The sequence below is a fragment of the Equus przewalskii genome, chromosome 23 (assembly GCF_037783145.1).
Source record: "Equus przewalskii isolate Varuska chromosome 23, EquPr2, whole genome shotgun sequence".
In the NCBI taxonomy this organism is placed as follows: Eukaryota; Metazoa; Chordata; class Mammalia; order Perissodactyla; family Equidae; genus Equus; species Equus przewalskii.
The window spans coordinates 78783-94251 of record NC_091853.1 but is presented as its reverse complement, the minus strand read 5'-3'; the positions used below and the strand labels follow the sequence as shown (position 1 = coordinate 94251).

At 45.0% G+C, this 15469-nt stretch overlaps 1 protein-coding gene and 2 non-coding genes across 21 annotated transcripts in view; 1 reads left to right on the top strand and 2 right to left on the bottom strand.

Moving 5' to 3' along the window:
- The window catches only part of MDM4 (MDM4 regulator of p53), a 51441-nt gene extending 48605 nt beyond the window's left edge, over positions 1-2836 (bottom strand). For 8 of the 19 annotated variants that reach the window (XR_011532163.1, XR_011532166.1, XR_011532162.1 and 5 more), the window contains exon 1: positions 1863-2618. Coding sequence is in view for 4 of the 19 variants with exons in the window: in XM_008544589.2 (XP_008542811.1) it covers positions 2590-2764 (175 nt within the window). In the remaining 15 variants the exon portion in view is untranslated. Of the gene's footprint in view, positions 1-1379; positions 1613-1862 lie in introns of those variants that run through there. The other 11 variants (XR_011532160.1, XR_011532159.1, XR_011532161.1 and 8 more) reach the window with 6 other exon arrangements.
- Positions 2837-8834: 5998 nt separating this feature from the next.
- Positions 8835-8907, top strand: TRNAK-UUU (transfer RNA lysine (anticodon UUU)). Its single transcript has one exon. It is a non-coding gene; the product is annotated as a tRNA-Lys (tRNA).
- A 263-nt stretch (positions 8908-9170) lies between these two features.
- On the bottom strand, positions 9171-9243 carry TRNAK-UUU (transfer RNA lysine (anticodon UUU)). Its single transcript has one exon. It is a non-coding gene; the product is annotated as a tRNA-Lys (tRNA).
- Between the last annotated feature and the right edge of the window lie 6226 nt (positions 9244-15469).

The following is a 15469-nucleotide window of genomic DNA, read 5'->3' as shown; positions in this document are numbered from 1 at the left end:
TGGTCGTAGAGTCCATGTCCTCTGGCTGCAGAGCCAAAGCTCTTAGCCACGACCCCTCCTATTGTGCTGGGTCCCAACATAAATTTTTTTTTACTGGGGGTCATAGTTAAAAAAGTTTGAAAGCCACTGCCTTAGTACCTGTCCTTTCTCCTCTTCTATGCTCTACTTCCTATTTTTGAAAGTTCTTACTCATTCTTCTACCTAGGTCAAAAGTCACCTCCTTGGTCAAGGCTTTTCTGACTCCCCAAGGGAAGCTAATGATACCAGAGCACCTCTACTCAAACACTTACCTAATTGCTTGTGTTTTGTGTGTCCCCTACTGGACTGAAATCATAGAGCAGGAACAGTCTGATTCACTCAGCAATGATGGGAGAGCGGCTCTCATCCCACACAGTCCAAGAGACTCCTACACCTCATCCTCAAATCTCTGCTTTTGAAGATAACTGCGACTTTAAGACTAATTAAAATAACTTCCTGGGGGCTGGCCCCGTGGCCGGGTGGTTAAGCTCGCTGGCTCCGCTGCAGGCGGCCCAGTGTTTAGTCAGTTCGAATCCTGGGCGGGCACACGCCACTGCTCATCAGGCCACGCTGAGGTGGCACCCCACATGCCACAACTAGAAGGACCCACAACTAAGAATATACAACTATGTACCAGGGGGCTTTGGGGAGAAAAAGGAAAAAATAAAAAATCTTTAAAAAAATAAATAAATAAATAAATAATAAAATAAAATAAAATAAAGTAACTTCCTGTCCTAAGTTGGAACTAATCATTCTTATCAATTCTTTAAGCCCTAAGGACCTCTATTAAACACCGTTGTCTGATTCTCTCTCTACTAGATACATGGGATTAATAAAAACAACTTTTTCCTTGTAAAAAAGAAATTATTGTTCAGACGTCACCCAGGTCTTGCCAGGCCTGCCACACACCTACAAGGTTAAGTGTGTAGCACGAGTGCACTCCAGCACAGTTTGCAAACAAACAAGCCAGGAAACACCCTGAAAATCCATCACTGCCGAACTGGTTAAAGAACTTGTTCAACCCTCCAGGGCAGTACTACGCAAATCCTTAAAACTGTTACAGGTATACTTTAGGAAAGTTGTCCCTAATATTACTGTAAAAACGTACAGCGCAGAACAATACACACAAAATGACCCCACTGCTGCTTAAGGATGTGCTCCTGTGTAGAAAAAGTCAGGAAGGACAAAGGTCAAGCCGCTAGCAGCAGCTGGCCCGAGGAGGGGCGCTCAGGGATGCCGACACTTCTGCATTGCGTGCATTCTTAACAGGCACACACGATTTTGCTTTTTTTTAAAGCTGTGATCCTGACCAGTACTGTGAAACGAAATAACGTGAAATGAATACTTTAACACTAAGTCACCTTCTCCTCCGACGGCTGTACGAGGGAGGGGGCTAACGCTGAACTCAGCCGCAGCCCCTCCGCCTCCTCCCGCCGCCGACACGGCGGGCAGCGGCGGCTCCGGGCGCGGGCCCTCCACGAGGCTCGAGCAGCGCTCTGCGGCCCGAGCTCCAGGGGCGCCGGGGCCAGCGGGAGCCGCGCGGGCCACACGCACGGCCCAGCCCCGGGCGGCGGCCCCAACCCGCGCCTCCGCGGCGCACGGCGGCCTGGGAAGCCCCTCCCCTCGGACCGGGAGCCACCCCGGCTCCTCCTCCCGCCTCGCCCGCCGCCCGCCCTCCAACGCCGGTCCGCCGCGCCTCGTCAGCCCGACCCCCGACCCCAGCTCTGCGCCCGCGGCCCCGCCGCGCCGCCTCCACGAGCCCCAGGCCCGCCCGACGAGCCTCCCCGCCCCGGCCCCGGCCCCGGCCCCGGTCCCAGCCCCGCGACGACACCCAGGAGCCACACCTCGCGGCCACCGCGTCCGTCGCTCCCCCGCCGGGCGGGGGGAGGGGGCGTCAGGCACAGGCCCTAAGGCCGCGGCAGCATCTTGAAACGGCGAGCAGTGAGGACGCAACTTCCGGCCTCCAACCGCCGCGCTCGGGGCTTCCGGCGAGGCCTCCGGAAACCATAGATGGCCCGCTGGCGGGCTAGAGAGCCGCGGAGGCCGCGCGCCCCTGGCGGTCGAGGCGAGCACGGTGGCGGAGGGCGCCGGGGGGCTGGGGCGGCTGAGAGTCGGGAGGGCTGTGGGAAAAGCCTTTGGGGGTCTTGAGGAGTCTTGTGGTATTTACAGACGTGCCCTGGGAGGTGAGGGAACAGGGAGGGGAGAAGCCTGACGGCGTGATCAGAGGCCGCCTTCAGCCCCTCGGAAGAGCGGCGCTGACTCGCTCTCAGCGCAGCGGCGGCTGCGGGGGGCCGCGTGCTGGCGTCGTCGCCGCTGGCGGAGATGCGACGGGTGTGTGCGCGAGTCGCTGCGAGCGGCGCGGCGGGCGGTGAGGGGTGCGCGGACCCCGAGATGAGCCGATTGGGATGACGCGACCAGGCCGTGTCTAATCTCCCCGCGTCTGACAGCGCCCTGCACGAGTCTCCCGGGCAGGCCGTCTTCCACCGCCGCCCGTGCCAAAGGGCATTACCTCCCCAAGCAACTCATTTCGTTTATTTCGGGATGATTCTAAACGTCAGAGGATTTTCTGACCTGGAATCCGTTCCTTTGCAGTGTCTGTCGGTTTCAGTTCTGCCCTTCGGAGAGGAGCAAGGCTTCCTTCTTTACGATGTGGATACTCTGCAGTGATTGGAGACAGCCATGCCCCATCCCTAACCCGCTCCTCTGTTTTCTTTATGCTAAAAACCCCCTCACGGCCTTCAACCATCCCTTGTTCGACGTGGACTCCAGCCCGCCCTGGTCGCCATCCTCCGAACAAATACGTGCTTGTCCTGTTTGAAGTGTGGCTCCCAGGGCTCGATACAGACCCACGCGAAACAAAGTGGGGCTGTGACGTCCCTTAATTTGCTCATTGCACCTTGTTCTATTTCTGACATAACCTCCCACGGAGTTGGGAGAGCCGCAGTTATGTAAGTGAACTAAAGAATTAATTCCGTTTTCACAGTTGCTCCCAGGGAGCTTGAAGTCAGCGACCTCTCCTCTCAAAAAAAGTAGAGGCAAGAGGCTTTTTTAGCTGCAGTACTGTCAACTATTTCTCCTCCCTTTCTGTGTGATTAGTTTTATTTTATTTTTTTTTAATTCCCAAGCAGGAATTTGTTTGTATCTTTTAAGTAGTATCTGGTTAGTTTAGTTTCCTTCCTGCTCTCCTGGACTCTGGACTACTGTCATGCAGTTCAGTTTGTTTAAGATCAACATTTACTTGTTGAGCGCCTACTGTGTGGCAAGCACCAACCTAGAGAATTCCAAAACAGGTGAGCCCGGTAATCTGTCTAGAGGAGGAGGCAGGCTGTCCGCGAGGAGACTGCAGCTAGCCTTGCCAGGAGGGTCAGCAGAGATTAGCACTTGCAGTTTTGCATTTTGCAAAATTTTGATCAACATATTTAATTTGTCTTCACTTAAAGTCTTGATAAATATGTTGAATAGGACGTTGTTAAGAATAGAGCTTTTCTCTCGTGGTTGACACTGATTCATGATTAATCATCCAGTGTTGTTCTTAAGCTACCGTGACCCCACCTAATAGCAGGCGACGTCTGGCAGCATTTCTTTGTCCTTTCCCAAGTTCATAAAGCTTCATCAAATGACTTACTATAATGAAAATAAATCATAACTATAGTATTTCTTCTACTGGTCAAGTACTCTTACCAAAAAAGAAAGTGAAATTGTCTTAAGTTCTTGACTGACTCAGTAATCACCACTTCCTTCTCTAAGAACTAGACTCACAAACCATTTATTCAATAAAGAGACAGGAAATCTGGGTGTAGTCTAGCTGTTTCTAGAAACCAGAAAGCTACACAGTTCTTCACTTTGCCAATCTGTAAAACAAAATGGCTGAATCAGATGATTTCTCTAAGGTCCCTGGTAGCTCTAAAGCAATGAGAAGTCAATGTTAGTAGTCTATAGCCTTTCTTAAAAATTACAGTGACCTACTTCAGACATACAGAAAGGTATAAAGAAGAATGTGGTCTCCTTTTCCCCACCTCTCTTCCTACAGAACAACGCTCACACAGAGCACTTCCTTGTAGTCCCCTCTCCAGCACCTCCTCCTCCAACTCCAGAACGGCCCACTCTCCAGAGTTTGCCCTTGCCCTGCATGTCTTTAGCTGTTCAGGATTTATGTGTGCATATATTCCTTAAAAATATTTTATGGTTTTAAAATTTTTATAAATGGCATGAAACTATGTATTCCACTGCAATTTGCATTTTTGTTCATCATTGTGAAATTCAACAGTGTTAAATCGTGTAGTTATAGTTAATTTTCATTATTGTATAATAATATTGTATAGTAATATACTCCATTGTACATTTGTCTAATAAATTGCTGCATAGTAATTGTGTTAGCTTTTAGGGCTGCCATAACAAAATACCATACATGGGGTGACATAGACACAAATTTATTTCTCACAGTTCTGGAGGCTGGAAGTCCAAGATCAAGGTGTCAGCAGGATGGGTTCTTCTTTTTTTTCTTTTTTTTTTAAAGATTTTGTTTTTTAATTTTTTCCTTTTTCTCCTCAAAGCCCACCCCCCCCCCCTCGGTACATAGCTGTATATTCTTAGTTGTGTTGTGGGTCCTTCTAGTCGTGGCATGTAGGATGCCGCCTCAGCGTGGCTCCATGAGCAATGCCATGTCTGCGCCCAGGATTCAAACCGACGAAACACTGGCCCGCCTGCAGCGGAGCACGTGAACTTAACCACTCGGCCACGGGGCCGGTCCCTGGGTGGGTTCTTCTGAGGCCTCTCTCCTTGGCTTGCGGATGGCCACCTTCTTGCTGTGTCCTCACGTGTTTGCCCCTCGGTCTGTGTGAGTTGTCTGTGTCCTAATCTCCTCTTATAAGGACACCAGTCATATTGGATTAGGGCCCACCTATATGACCTCACTTTACCTTAATCACCTCTGTAAAGGGCCTGTCTCCAAATAGAGTCACATTCTGAGGTACTGGGGGTTAGGACTTCAACCTACGAATTTGGGGGGGGACATGATTCAGCCCATAACAGTAATGAATGCACTATAGTTTTTTTATTCATCCTTTGATAAATATTTAGGTGTTTCCAATTGTTTACTGTTACAAAACAGTCTTGTACTTACTTGTCCCCGTGTGTAGTTTAGGAGTAAAATTATTGGGTCATGCACACATTGTCAACTCTTTTAGACCAGGACAAAGTGCTCTCCAAAGTGATGTGGAAGTCTAAACTCCTGGTAAGGAGTGTGTAAGAATTCTCTTGCCCAGGGGCTGGCCCTGTGGCCGAGTGGTTAAGTTCGCGCACTCCGCTGCAGGCGGCCCAGTGTTTCCTTGGTTCGAATCCTGGGCGCGGACATGGCACTGCTCGTCAGACCACGCTGAGGCAGCGTCCCACATGCCACAACTAGAAGAACCCACAATGAAGAATACACAACTATGTACCGGGGGGCTTTGGGGAGAAAAAGGAAAAAATAAAATCTTTAAAAAAAAAAAAAAAAAAGAATTCTCTTGCCCAACGTCTCTGCCAATCCTTGGTATTGTCAGGTTATTAACAAAACAATCTGATAGATGTGAAATCATTTCTCATGGTAGTTTGCTTTATATGTCCATGATTATTAGTAAGGTTGAACATTTTTTCATATTTGTTGACTGTGGTTACTCATCTATGCATTGCCTGCTCATATCTTTCACCCATTTTTCTATTTGTCTTTTTCTTGTTGATTTGTAGTTCTCTATGTAATCTGGGTCTTACTCATTCTTGATTATATGTATTACAAATAACATCTTCAAATCATTTTTACTCTTTGAAATGTTTTCACTCTTTGAATGTTTTCACTTTTGAATGTTGTTTTTTGATGAACAGAGGTTTTTTCAATGAAGTCAAATTTATTATTTTCCTTTATGATTCACTTCTTTTTTATATATATATTATTTAAGAGAGTGTCGTCTTTGGGTCGTAAAGATACTTTCGTATATTTTCTTCTAAAACTTCTGAAGGTTTGCTTTTCACGTTTAGGCCTTTAACTTATTTGGAATTGACTGTTGTGCATGTTGTAACATAGAGATCCAATTTTATTTTTTCAATTTGAATAATAAATGTATGGCTCTGTTACTGAATCTAAACTGAATGTGAGTCTATAGTCTCTTAAATTAGTCTTTCCTTCCCATTTAACATAATGATTAAAGGTTTTGTAGAAGAGGTATCATTTGAGGGGGGCCTTGCAAAGTGAATAAGATTTCAAGAGGCAGAGTTGGGAGAAGTCATTTGAAGAAACATGGCATAAATAGTGAGGGGAAGAGAGGGATGAAGAATTAGAAGGCACAGTCTGAATACTGAGAAGAATCCACTTTGAGTGAAGTATTGGTTACTGTGCAGAAGATTGGCATTGTGCTGAATCATACTGTCCAGTACAATAGCCACCAGCCGCATGTGCTTTGAAATGTGGCTAGTCCAAGTTGAGATGTGCTATAAGTAAAATACACATTAGATTTCAAAGACTTAGTAGGAAAATAACAATGTAAAATATTAATAATATTTTATAGTGATTACATATCAAAATTATAATATTTTAGATGGATTGAATACAATATATTAAAAATTAATTTCATATGTTTCTCTTTACTTTTTTTAATGTGGCTACTAGGAAAATTTAAATTACGTACGTGGTTTGCATTATATTTCTACTAAATGTCACTGGTATGGAATGCTAACAAAATAGGTTGGGGCCAGATTGTGGAGGATTTTGAATGCTGCTATGAAAAGTTCCATGTGTTATTCAACAGTAGGGAAGAGTCAAAGGGTTTTGAGCAACGACAAGGCAGTCTAACGCTTATGTGATGACTCGGCACCCCATCTGCACACAGCCAAATTTAGAAACCATTCTCCACCAGCTACGGCTGGATGATGAGCTCTGGTGCTGTGACTCTTCCAGAGAATACTTAACATGGTAATCCTTGTTGTAACATGAATGTTGTAACAATGTAACATGAATGAAACAGATCTAATGTGTGCTCTTTTGAGTGGGCAAGTGGAACATTAATGAGCCAAGCTTTTAAAAGTTCTCCATTATTTAAGGGATAAAGTTATTCTTTTTGTCCGGAATTAACCCACTGTTGTCAGCTTTCAAAGGTCTCTTACATCCCCCTCCACTCCAGTCAAATACGTTAACCCTTATAGACAGCATGGCAACTATAGTTAACAATACTGTATTGCATGTTTGAAAGCTGCTAAGAGAGTAAATCTTGAAAGTTCTCATCACAAGAAAAAAAAGTTTTTTGCAACTATATATGGTGATGGATGTTAATTAGACATTGTGGTGATCATTTTGCAATGTATGCAAATATTGAATCATTATGCTGTGTACCTGAAACTAGTATAATGTTATATGTCAATTATATCTCAATTTTTTTAAATTATTTAAGAAATATGTTAAGCGTTTGCTGAAGGGTGGATAGAGTCCGAGAATGATAGAAAGAGCAGCATCCATAGAGTCTGTTCTTGTTACATGTTTGCCAGTAAGTCTTTATGTGACTTCATGAATGCTCATTAGTATCAGACACTGTTCTAAACAATTTATATAAACTATCTTATTTGATTCTCACAATCATGCTATTGTCCTGAGACACAGAGAGGTAACTTGCTCAAGATCACACAGTGGTAGGAAGGGTTCAAATAGGGGCACCTAATTTCAGAACCCAAGTTTTGTGTAAAAGCATTCATCCTTTCAGTTTTTCAATGTATGTATATGCATTCTTTAAAAAAAAATTGATTTGAAATATTTCCTAACAACACTTTACAATTTTTCCCAAGTTGTATTCTTCTATAACATGATTATTAATGGCTGCATAACACTCCATAATAAGGCTGTACCATAATTTATGTAGCCATTTATGTCATTTCCAATTTTTTCCAATTAAAATGCGGGCAATCTCTCCTATAATCAGGTCCTTCTGTACAAACCTGATTATTTCTTTAGGACAAGTTCCTGAAAGTGGAATTGCTGGACCAGAGCAATCACCCCTAAAGCAATTGGAATTAAGCAGATGGAATTAAGGGAAAGCAACATCAGCTAACAAAAACCCTTTAATGCCCCACTCAAAGCCCCACTGTGGGTAATTCTCAAAGCCAGTCCCATAGCAGAGGGCAGTGCTCAAATTACTGATAGCTGTGGAAGAGCCTCTAACGCTAAGATCTCCAAGATCGCTCTGCTAGCGTGTTCTGCTTTCCTGTCTCTCTGGCTAAGAGGGCTTCTGCCCCCAAGTTCACTGCTCATAACCTCCTCCAGGGTTTGCATCACTTAAAATTACCTGGACGCCTTCAAGGGACCTGCAGGACGATCTCACTCTCTGCAGGAGCCTTTCTCCCACTTTATACTACACAGTTCAACCAATAGCTTCAGAACAGCGTATTCGTAGTCTTTCTTAAAAAGACTCGTTTTTGTTTCTGTTTTTTTACTGTTGTCGGGTAGGTTTTCGAACTAATATCCACCCTATTATTGATAGTATAATACACCTGATGTCACCACAGAGCTTCAAAACTGATATACCTGCCCATTGTCTTAATCCTGGACCTATTAGATTACGAATCAAAGAAGCCTACCTAATAATGGTTATTGGGCACGTAAATATCTAGCAATTCTGAATTAGCTAGTAATGCTGTTGAAACGTGCATGATTTAGGTCTTCTGGTTTTATTCGGTGCATAAATCCCAAGCTTTCTTGGGTTTAAAACAATTTCAAGAAGTGCTGGTAGAAGGAAGTGATTACACAAAGTTCCTCATTCTTATGTAAGGGATTGTAGCAAAGCACTTCTGTCGTGTGAGCCCGGATAGCTCAGTCGGTAGAGCATCAGACTTTTAATCTGAGGGTCCAGGGTTCAAGTCCCTGTTCGGGCGATGCCTTTTCTTTTCTTTTTTCGCCCCAGTTATTAGCAATTTGAAAAAACAAATTCTTTCCTCTGGGAAACCACCACTCAAGACATCTACACTGCCGAGAAATTCACTGATATTGAATACTCACTTTTTTTCCTTCCCCGAGAACATGGTTATCTAGCATATTCTGAAATGGATGAAAAAGGAAACGACCTCGATCTAGTATCCATATATATTTGAACACTGGGATTTTTATCTGATAAACTTAGTAAGGCAAAAGCCACATTCGCCCGAACAGGGACTTGAACCCTGGACCCTCAGATTAAAAGTCTGATGCTCTACCGACTGAGCTATCCGGGCTCCTTTGGCAAGGCCTCCTCTTTCTCTTTACTTGATATAATTCTAATAAATTACCTCTCTAGTAACTTAAATCTAGATCTTAATTAGATTTAAAGTATTTTTTTCTGTAAGATAAAGAAAAACAAACGTTCATTTTTCTCTCCATTTACTTAAGACGTGTTCAAGTTTTCATATTTCATGTCTGATAAATTGCTAGTAGATATTGGCTAAACCCTCTAAAACTGGTTGGTAGTAAATTACAGAAAAATGGGCAACCAATATGAATATTAAAAATTCAGACATAGAGTTGCAACCTCTTTTTATTACAATTCTTCTGTCTTCCATCTATCACTTCCCTGATAGAACCTCTTAATTTGTCATTCTACTGAACCAGATTACAGTATCTTCCCCTTTAATGAAAACAACGTTTCCATTCACTAGATGATGTAGCTGTTACATAAGCATTCCTTAGCATAAATGAAGCAAAGACACGTTTGATTCATCAATAGAGGAGCTGATACAGAAAAACAGAAGCAACCATGGAAAGGTGGGTCCAAATTTAGATTGAGAGAAAGGGAGCTTAGACCTTTAAGTTAGATTTTGATTGAATTTTTGCCCTTCCCCCTCTTCCAGGCAAATTGCAGTTTTCAAGTCAGACTCATAAGATGAATCCTTCGAGAAAGCAGTATCAGTGTGCACCAGTGGGAGCTACGTGGAGGACTAAGAATAAAAATCTCCGGATCAGCCTAGTTGTTCCTAAAAGCAGTCTCGTCAACCCTGAGGCATAGGGTGTGGAACACAGGATTATGAAATTTCAAAGATCGATAAGGGAATTCACTTTTGTTTCTGGGAACTTGAGGCTTCTGAACACAAAGAACAACAAAATAGCTCAGCCTCAGTCCGAGGAATTTCTTTCCTACAATTGTCTGATTCTTTTAGAACAAGAACCAACAAATCGTGTGATCCTAAACAGGCCTGCGTTTCCACCTCTACAAAACGAGGGAAATTGATCAGACGACCTGCAAGATACCTCCTAAGTCTTAAATTTTACCATTCTGTTACTTTTCCCACTCTGAATAAGATTAGAAGGAACAGGGTCAAAATGCAACAGGAAGCAATGATTTAATTGAACAGACATTCGTTGGTCGTCTATTATTGGCTTAGGTTCTGTGCTAGCTCTAGAGTCGGGCATAGGTGGGACATGGTGTCTGCTCACAGCCCAGGAAAGAAGGTGCATGTGAAAGCAAACAACTTTAACAAAGGACTACATGCAGGAATAAGAATTCAAGTGCAAGAGTGGCGGGAGACGAGAACTGACCAAAAAGACAGGGGTTATAACATGACGGCAATGGCCCTTGAATTTTCAGCAAGGAAAACGTGTGATCAGAGTTGAGCTTAAACAAGTAACAGTCCAAGGTGTACAGAGGAAATTGTGATGAGCCAGCTAGACATGCATTTATTTATTCAGACACTTCTTGAGTACCCACTGTGTTAGATAAGGAAAAACTTCTTGCTCTGATTTTACGGATGAGACGTGGAAAATGTATTATATTTAACTTTTTTTTTAAGGAAGGGAAATGGTGTCTGCCCAGGCTCTCTAAAGGGGCAAGAATAAAGGAGTCTTCCAGTTTTTTTTCCTGCCCAATGGTTTTGTTACATCATATTCCCTTTCCTTCAGGATAATAAACCAGCTGTTTAAAGTTAAATAGACCGAATGGGATTAACTCATCCAGTTGCTTATTGAGAACCGACTATTTCCACACCAGTGAGTTAGGCACAGTGGGAGGGAAACTGGTAAGTCTGGAAGGAAAGTGGGAGGTGCAAGTGTGTCTGGGGGATGGTGAATAAACTAATCTGACTGGAGTAGATGGAGGTAGAGAGAGGAGGTGTCAGACTGGAGACAGCTGACAGGTTAATTTCAGGCTAGGGAGAATAATTCTATCATACAGGCAATGGCAAAGTTTGAAAGTTGAGTTGAAAGTTTGGCTTGTTAACATCACAAAGTCCCACCTGCGGCAGCATGAGCTGGCCCTGCTTTTTCTATGCTGCGGTACAAACACCGTCAGCGTGCGATCTTGTGCCTCCTTTAGCAGGAAATCTTCTCAGAAGGCTTCTCCAAGCCTCTCACTTCACATAGACTGTTGAACTTAATTCTCCCAGGAGAGGGCAGTCTAAACCCACAGATTCTAACCTTGGCGACCACCCCTCCTAGTTCTTAAACTTAATTTCAGCCACTAATTTTTAAAGGGATGCTTTTTACCCCCTACTCAGCAGATTCACCTGTCTTTGAAAATCACCATCAGTTCTGTATCAGAGCTTGGAAAAGTTGTGGCGCAAGAAAGTTCTTGCAGGTGCCACACCTTCTTGCCCACTCAGAGGCCCCATTTGTTACCTGGACCCTGACACGGTATTCTTCCAGATGGCAAGCACTGGCTTAAATGGTTGCACCCTGGAGTGGTAACTATGTTTTCACTGGGACTTGGGGGCACCTACTTGGATGGTGAGGTCTTGTCTTCCTCATCCTGAGAGTCCTGCGTATCTAGCACAGGAATAGTTGTGAGTTGAATGTAATTGTATTGAAGAGTCAGAAAGCACATCTCCAATGGTGGAATTTTAGGCCAGTGGGAACGGTTTAATTTCGAGAGGCTCTCCCAGGGCTTCCCAAACCAATGCCAAATGTAGCTGGCTGCTCAGAGACCCAGTCGTCCATCGTCACTGTATAGAGTCTTTGCGAGTTGACACTTTACAAGGTACTGGGAAGAGGCATGGTACTGAGAAGTTGGTTTGTTTTTTGTTTGTGTTTTTTTTAAAGATTGGCACCTGAGCTAACAACCATTGTGATTTTTTTTAATCTGCTTTTTCTCCCCAAATCCCCCAGTACATATTTTAGTTGTGGGTCCTTCTAGTTGTGGCATGTGGGACGCCGCCTCAGCGTGGCCTGACGAGTGGTGCCATGTCTGCGCCCAGGATCCGAACCAGCGAAACCCTGGGCCGCTGAAGCAGAGCGCGTGAATTTAAGCACTCGGCCCCGGGGGCCGGCCCCACCTTTTTCAATTTTAGCTTGAATTTTTTTTTTTACAGATTAGCCCGAGTCCTGAGAGAACACAGCACAGGTAAACAGACTCGATCTCCTTCTCCTCCCACTCATTTCAACCAGTCGCTCCCTGACTGGTAACCTCATTCTTGCTCTTACCATTGAAATCCGAAATTCTCAAGCCCTCCGTTGTCTAGCCTGGTCACTCTCTCTCTTCCTGTAAACTAAACTCAGGTCTTCCTCCACTCACTCATTCACCAAATATTTACTGAGTGCCAGCTTTGGATCAGGCAATGAATTAGGCCCAGAAATTCAAAGATAAACCCAACAGAGATTTCCTTGTCCTTACAGAACTTACCTCTAGTGCTGGGGTTCAGGGCAAGCTCCCCCAAGACGCACCACTTCGGTATGCTGATTATTTCGAGCTGAAGACAATAAATGCTCAGAAGACTCAGGAAGAACATTTGACCTTCTCCTAAGCTGCCTAAAAGAATTTAACATAGGGGCTGGCCCCGTGGCTGAGTGGTTAAGTTTGTGGGCTCCGCTTCAGGCAGCCCAGTGTTTCATTGTTTTGAATCCCGGGCGCGGACGTGGCATTGCTCATTGAACCACGCTGAGGTGGCATCCCACATGCCACAACTAGAAGGACCCACAACGAGAATATACAACTATGTACCGGGGGGCTGTGTACCGGGGGGCTGTGGGGAGAAAAAGGAAAAAAAGTAAAATCTTTAAAAAGAAAAAAGAATTTAATATAGAAGGCCTGTTCCAGGAAGGAGCTGACATCATAAGCTAGCTATCATATAACGTAAGATAAGTGTGATAGAAAGGCACCAAGCAGCCCATTTTGGGCCCAGCGAAACTTGTTTAACAAACATTTGCATTTCCAACTCCATGTGAGCTGCCTTCCTCCCCTCTGAAATCCCAAACCACTACCCTCTACATCCCCCTTTGCCTTTAGCTGAAGATGATACTTACGGTAGCAGCTTTGGCCAGATGGCCAAGTTGCTCAGTCTTCCTGGGTTTCTCACAGGTATACGTGTTATTAAACTTTGTCTGATTTTCTCCTGCTAACCTGCCTTTTTAATTATCTGACCAGCCGTGAGCACCTCAGGGAGACGCGGGGAGGAATTCTCCCTCTTTCCCTATACTGGTTACCCTCCTCTTCCGTCCCCTCCCCAATTCTGAAAAAAGCAAACCAGCCTTACAACACAGTGAGGAGTGTTACAACTGAGGCAGCTGTCAGGTGTGTCTAGACGTGCTAAGGAGAAGCTCTGGGGGAGCCTCCTGGAAGACTAGTTGTGGGGTGTACTAGTTTGCTATTGCTGCTGTAACAAATTTCCACAAGCTCACTGTCTTACGGTTCTGTAGGTCAGAAGCCCAGCATCGGTCCCACGGGCTAAAATCGAGGTGTCAGTAGGGCTGTGTTCCTTTCTGGAGGTTCGAGGGCAGACCTGCCTCCTTTTCTGGTTTCTAGAAGCGATTCACATTCCTTGCCTCTGGGCCTCCATCCTCCAGCTTTAAAGCCAGCGATGTTGTATCCCTCTTGCCATTCTTCCACCATCACCTCTCCCTCCGGCTTCAGCTCGGAAGCGTGTTCTGCCTTTAAGGACCCATATGATTAGATTTGGCTCACTTGGATAATCCAGGATCATCTCCCCATCTCAAGGGCCTTAACTTAATTATATATCCACAATACTTTTGCCACAACAAGACAACATATTCACAGGTTCCAGGGGTTGGGAAGCAGACATTTCCTCCCTTGGGAAGCCATCGTTCTGTGTACCACATAGAAAGGCAGCCACGGGGCTGGCGCCGTGGCCAAGTGGTTAAGTTTGCACGCTCCGCTGCAGGCGGCCCAGTGTTTCATTGGTTCGAATCCTGGGCGTGGACATGGCACTGCTCATCAAACCACGCTGAGGCAGCGTCCCACATGCCACAACTAGAAGGACCCACAACGAAGAACATACAACTATGTATGGGGGGGGCTTTGGGAAGAAAAAGGAAAAAACAAAATCTTAAAAAAAAAAAAAAAAAAGGCAGCCACATAAAGGGAAGGGCATAGAGGTGGGAGCTGGGGGCAGGAGGCCCTTTGCAGGCAGTGGGGAAAGCTTATAGAAAGGCCCCCAGGGGGGAAGGAGCGTGTATTCTAGGAATCGCAGGGAGTCCAGCAAGACCAAAGCATGGAGTTTTCATTGGAATGTGGAGGGAGTTACTCATTTGACCCACATTTATTGAATGCCTACTCCATGGCAGGCGCTCTTCTGAGGACACAAGGATAGCAAGACAAGGTCCCTGTCCTCTGAGGCTAGAGTAGAAAGCAAGGGCCAGACTGAGAGAGGTCTTGTATACTTTCTTAATGAGTTTGAACTTTAAGAGCTGTATGGAGCCAACCATTCATTCATTTGACAAAATTTTATTGAGCACATGCCGTGTGCCAGGCACTGTTGTAGGCTCTGGGAATACAGAAGTTTAAAAACCAAAATAATGGGGCTGGCCAGGTGGCACAGTGGTTAAGTTCCCACATTCTGCTTCTCGGCAGCCCAGGGTTCGCTGGTTCAGATCCCAAGTGCAGACATGGCACTGCTTGGCAAAAGCCATGATGTGGTAGGCGTCTCACATATAAAATAGAGAAAGATGGGCATGGATGTTAGCTCAGCACCAGTCTTCCCCAGCAAAAAGAGGAAGCTTGGCAGTCGTTAGCTCAGGGCTAATATTCCTCAAAAATAAAAGCCAAAGTAAAAAATCCCTGCTCTCAAGCCCAGTGGCATAGTGGTTAAGTTCGTGTGCTCTGCTTCAGTGGCCTGGGGTTCACCAGTTTGGATCCTGGGCACGGACCTACACACTGCTCATCAAGCCATGCTGTGGAGGCATCCCACATACAAAATAGAGGAAGATTGTCATGGATGTTAGCTCAGGGCCACTCTTCCTTAAACAAAAAAAAAAAAGAGGAAGACTGACAACAGGTGTTGGCTCAGAGCCAATCTTCCTCACCAAAAAACAAACAAAAAAATCCCTCTTCTCATGGAGTTTACATGCTGGCCAATTTTAAGCAAGGGAAGCAGATGTTTGCTTTGGAAAGAACACTCTGGCCAGGGTGTTGGAGTGAAGACTGAGGGGAGCAAGGGGACAGGTAGCCCGGTGCCTTGGGTCTGCTATCTTCCAGATTCACAGCCTTGCTGAGGCTTCACAGCCCTCCTTGGGCACCATCTC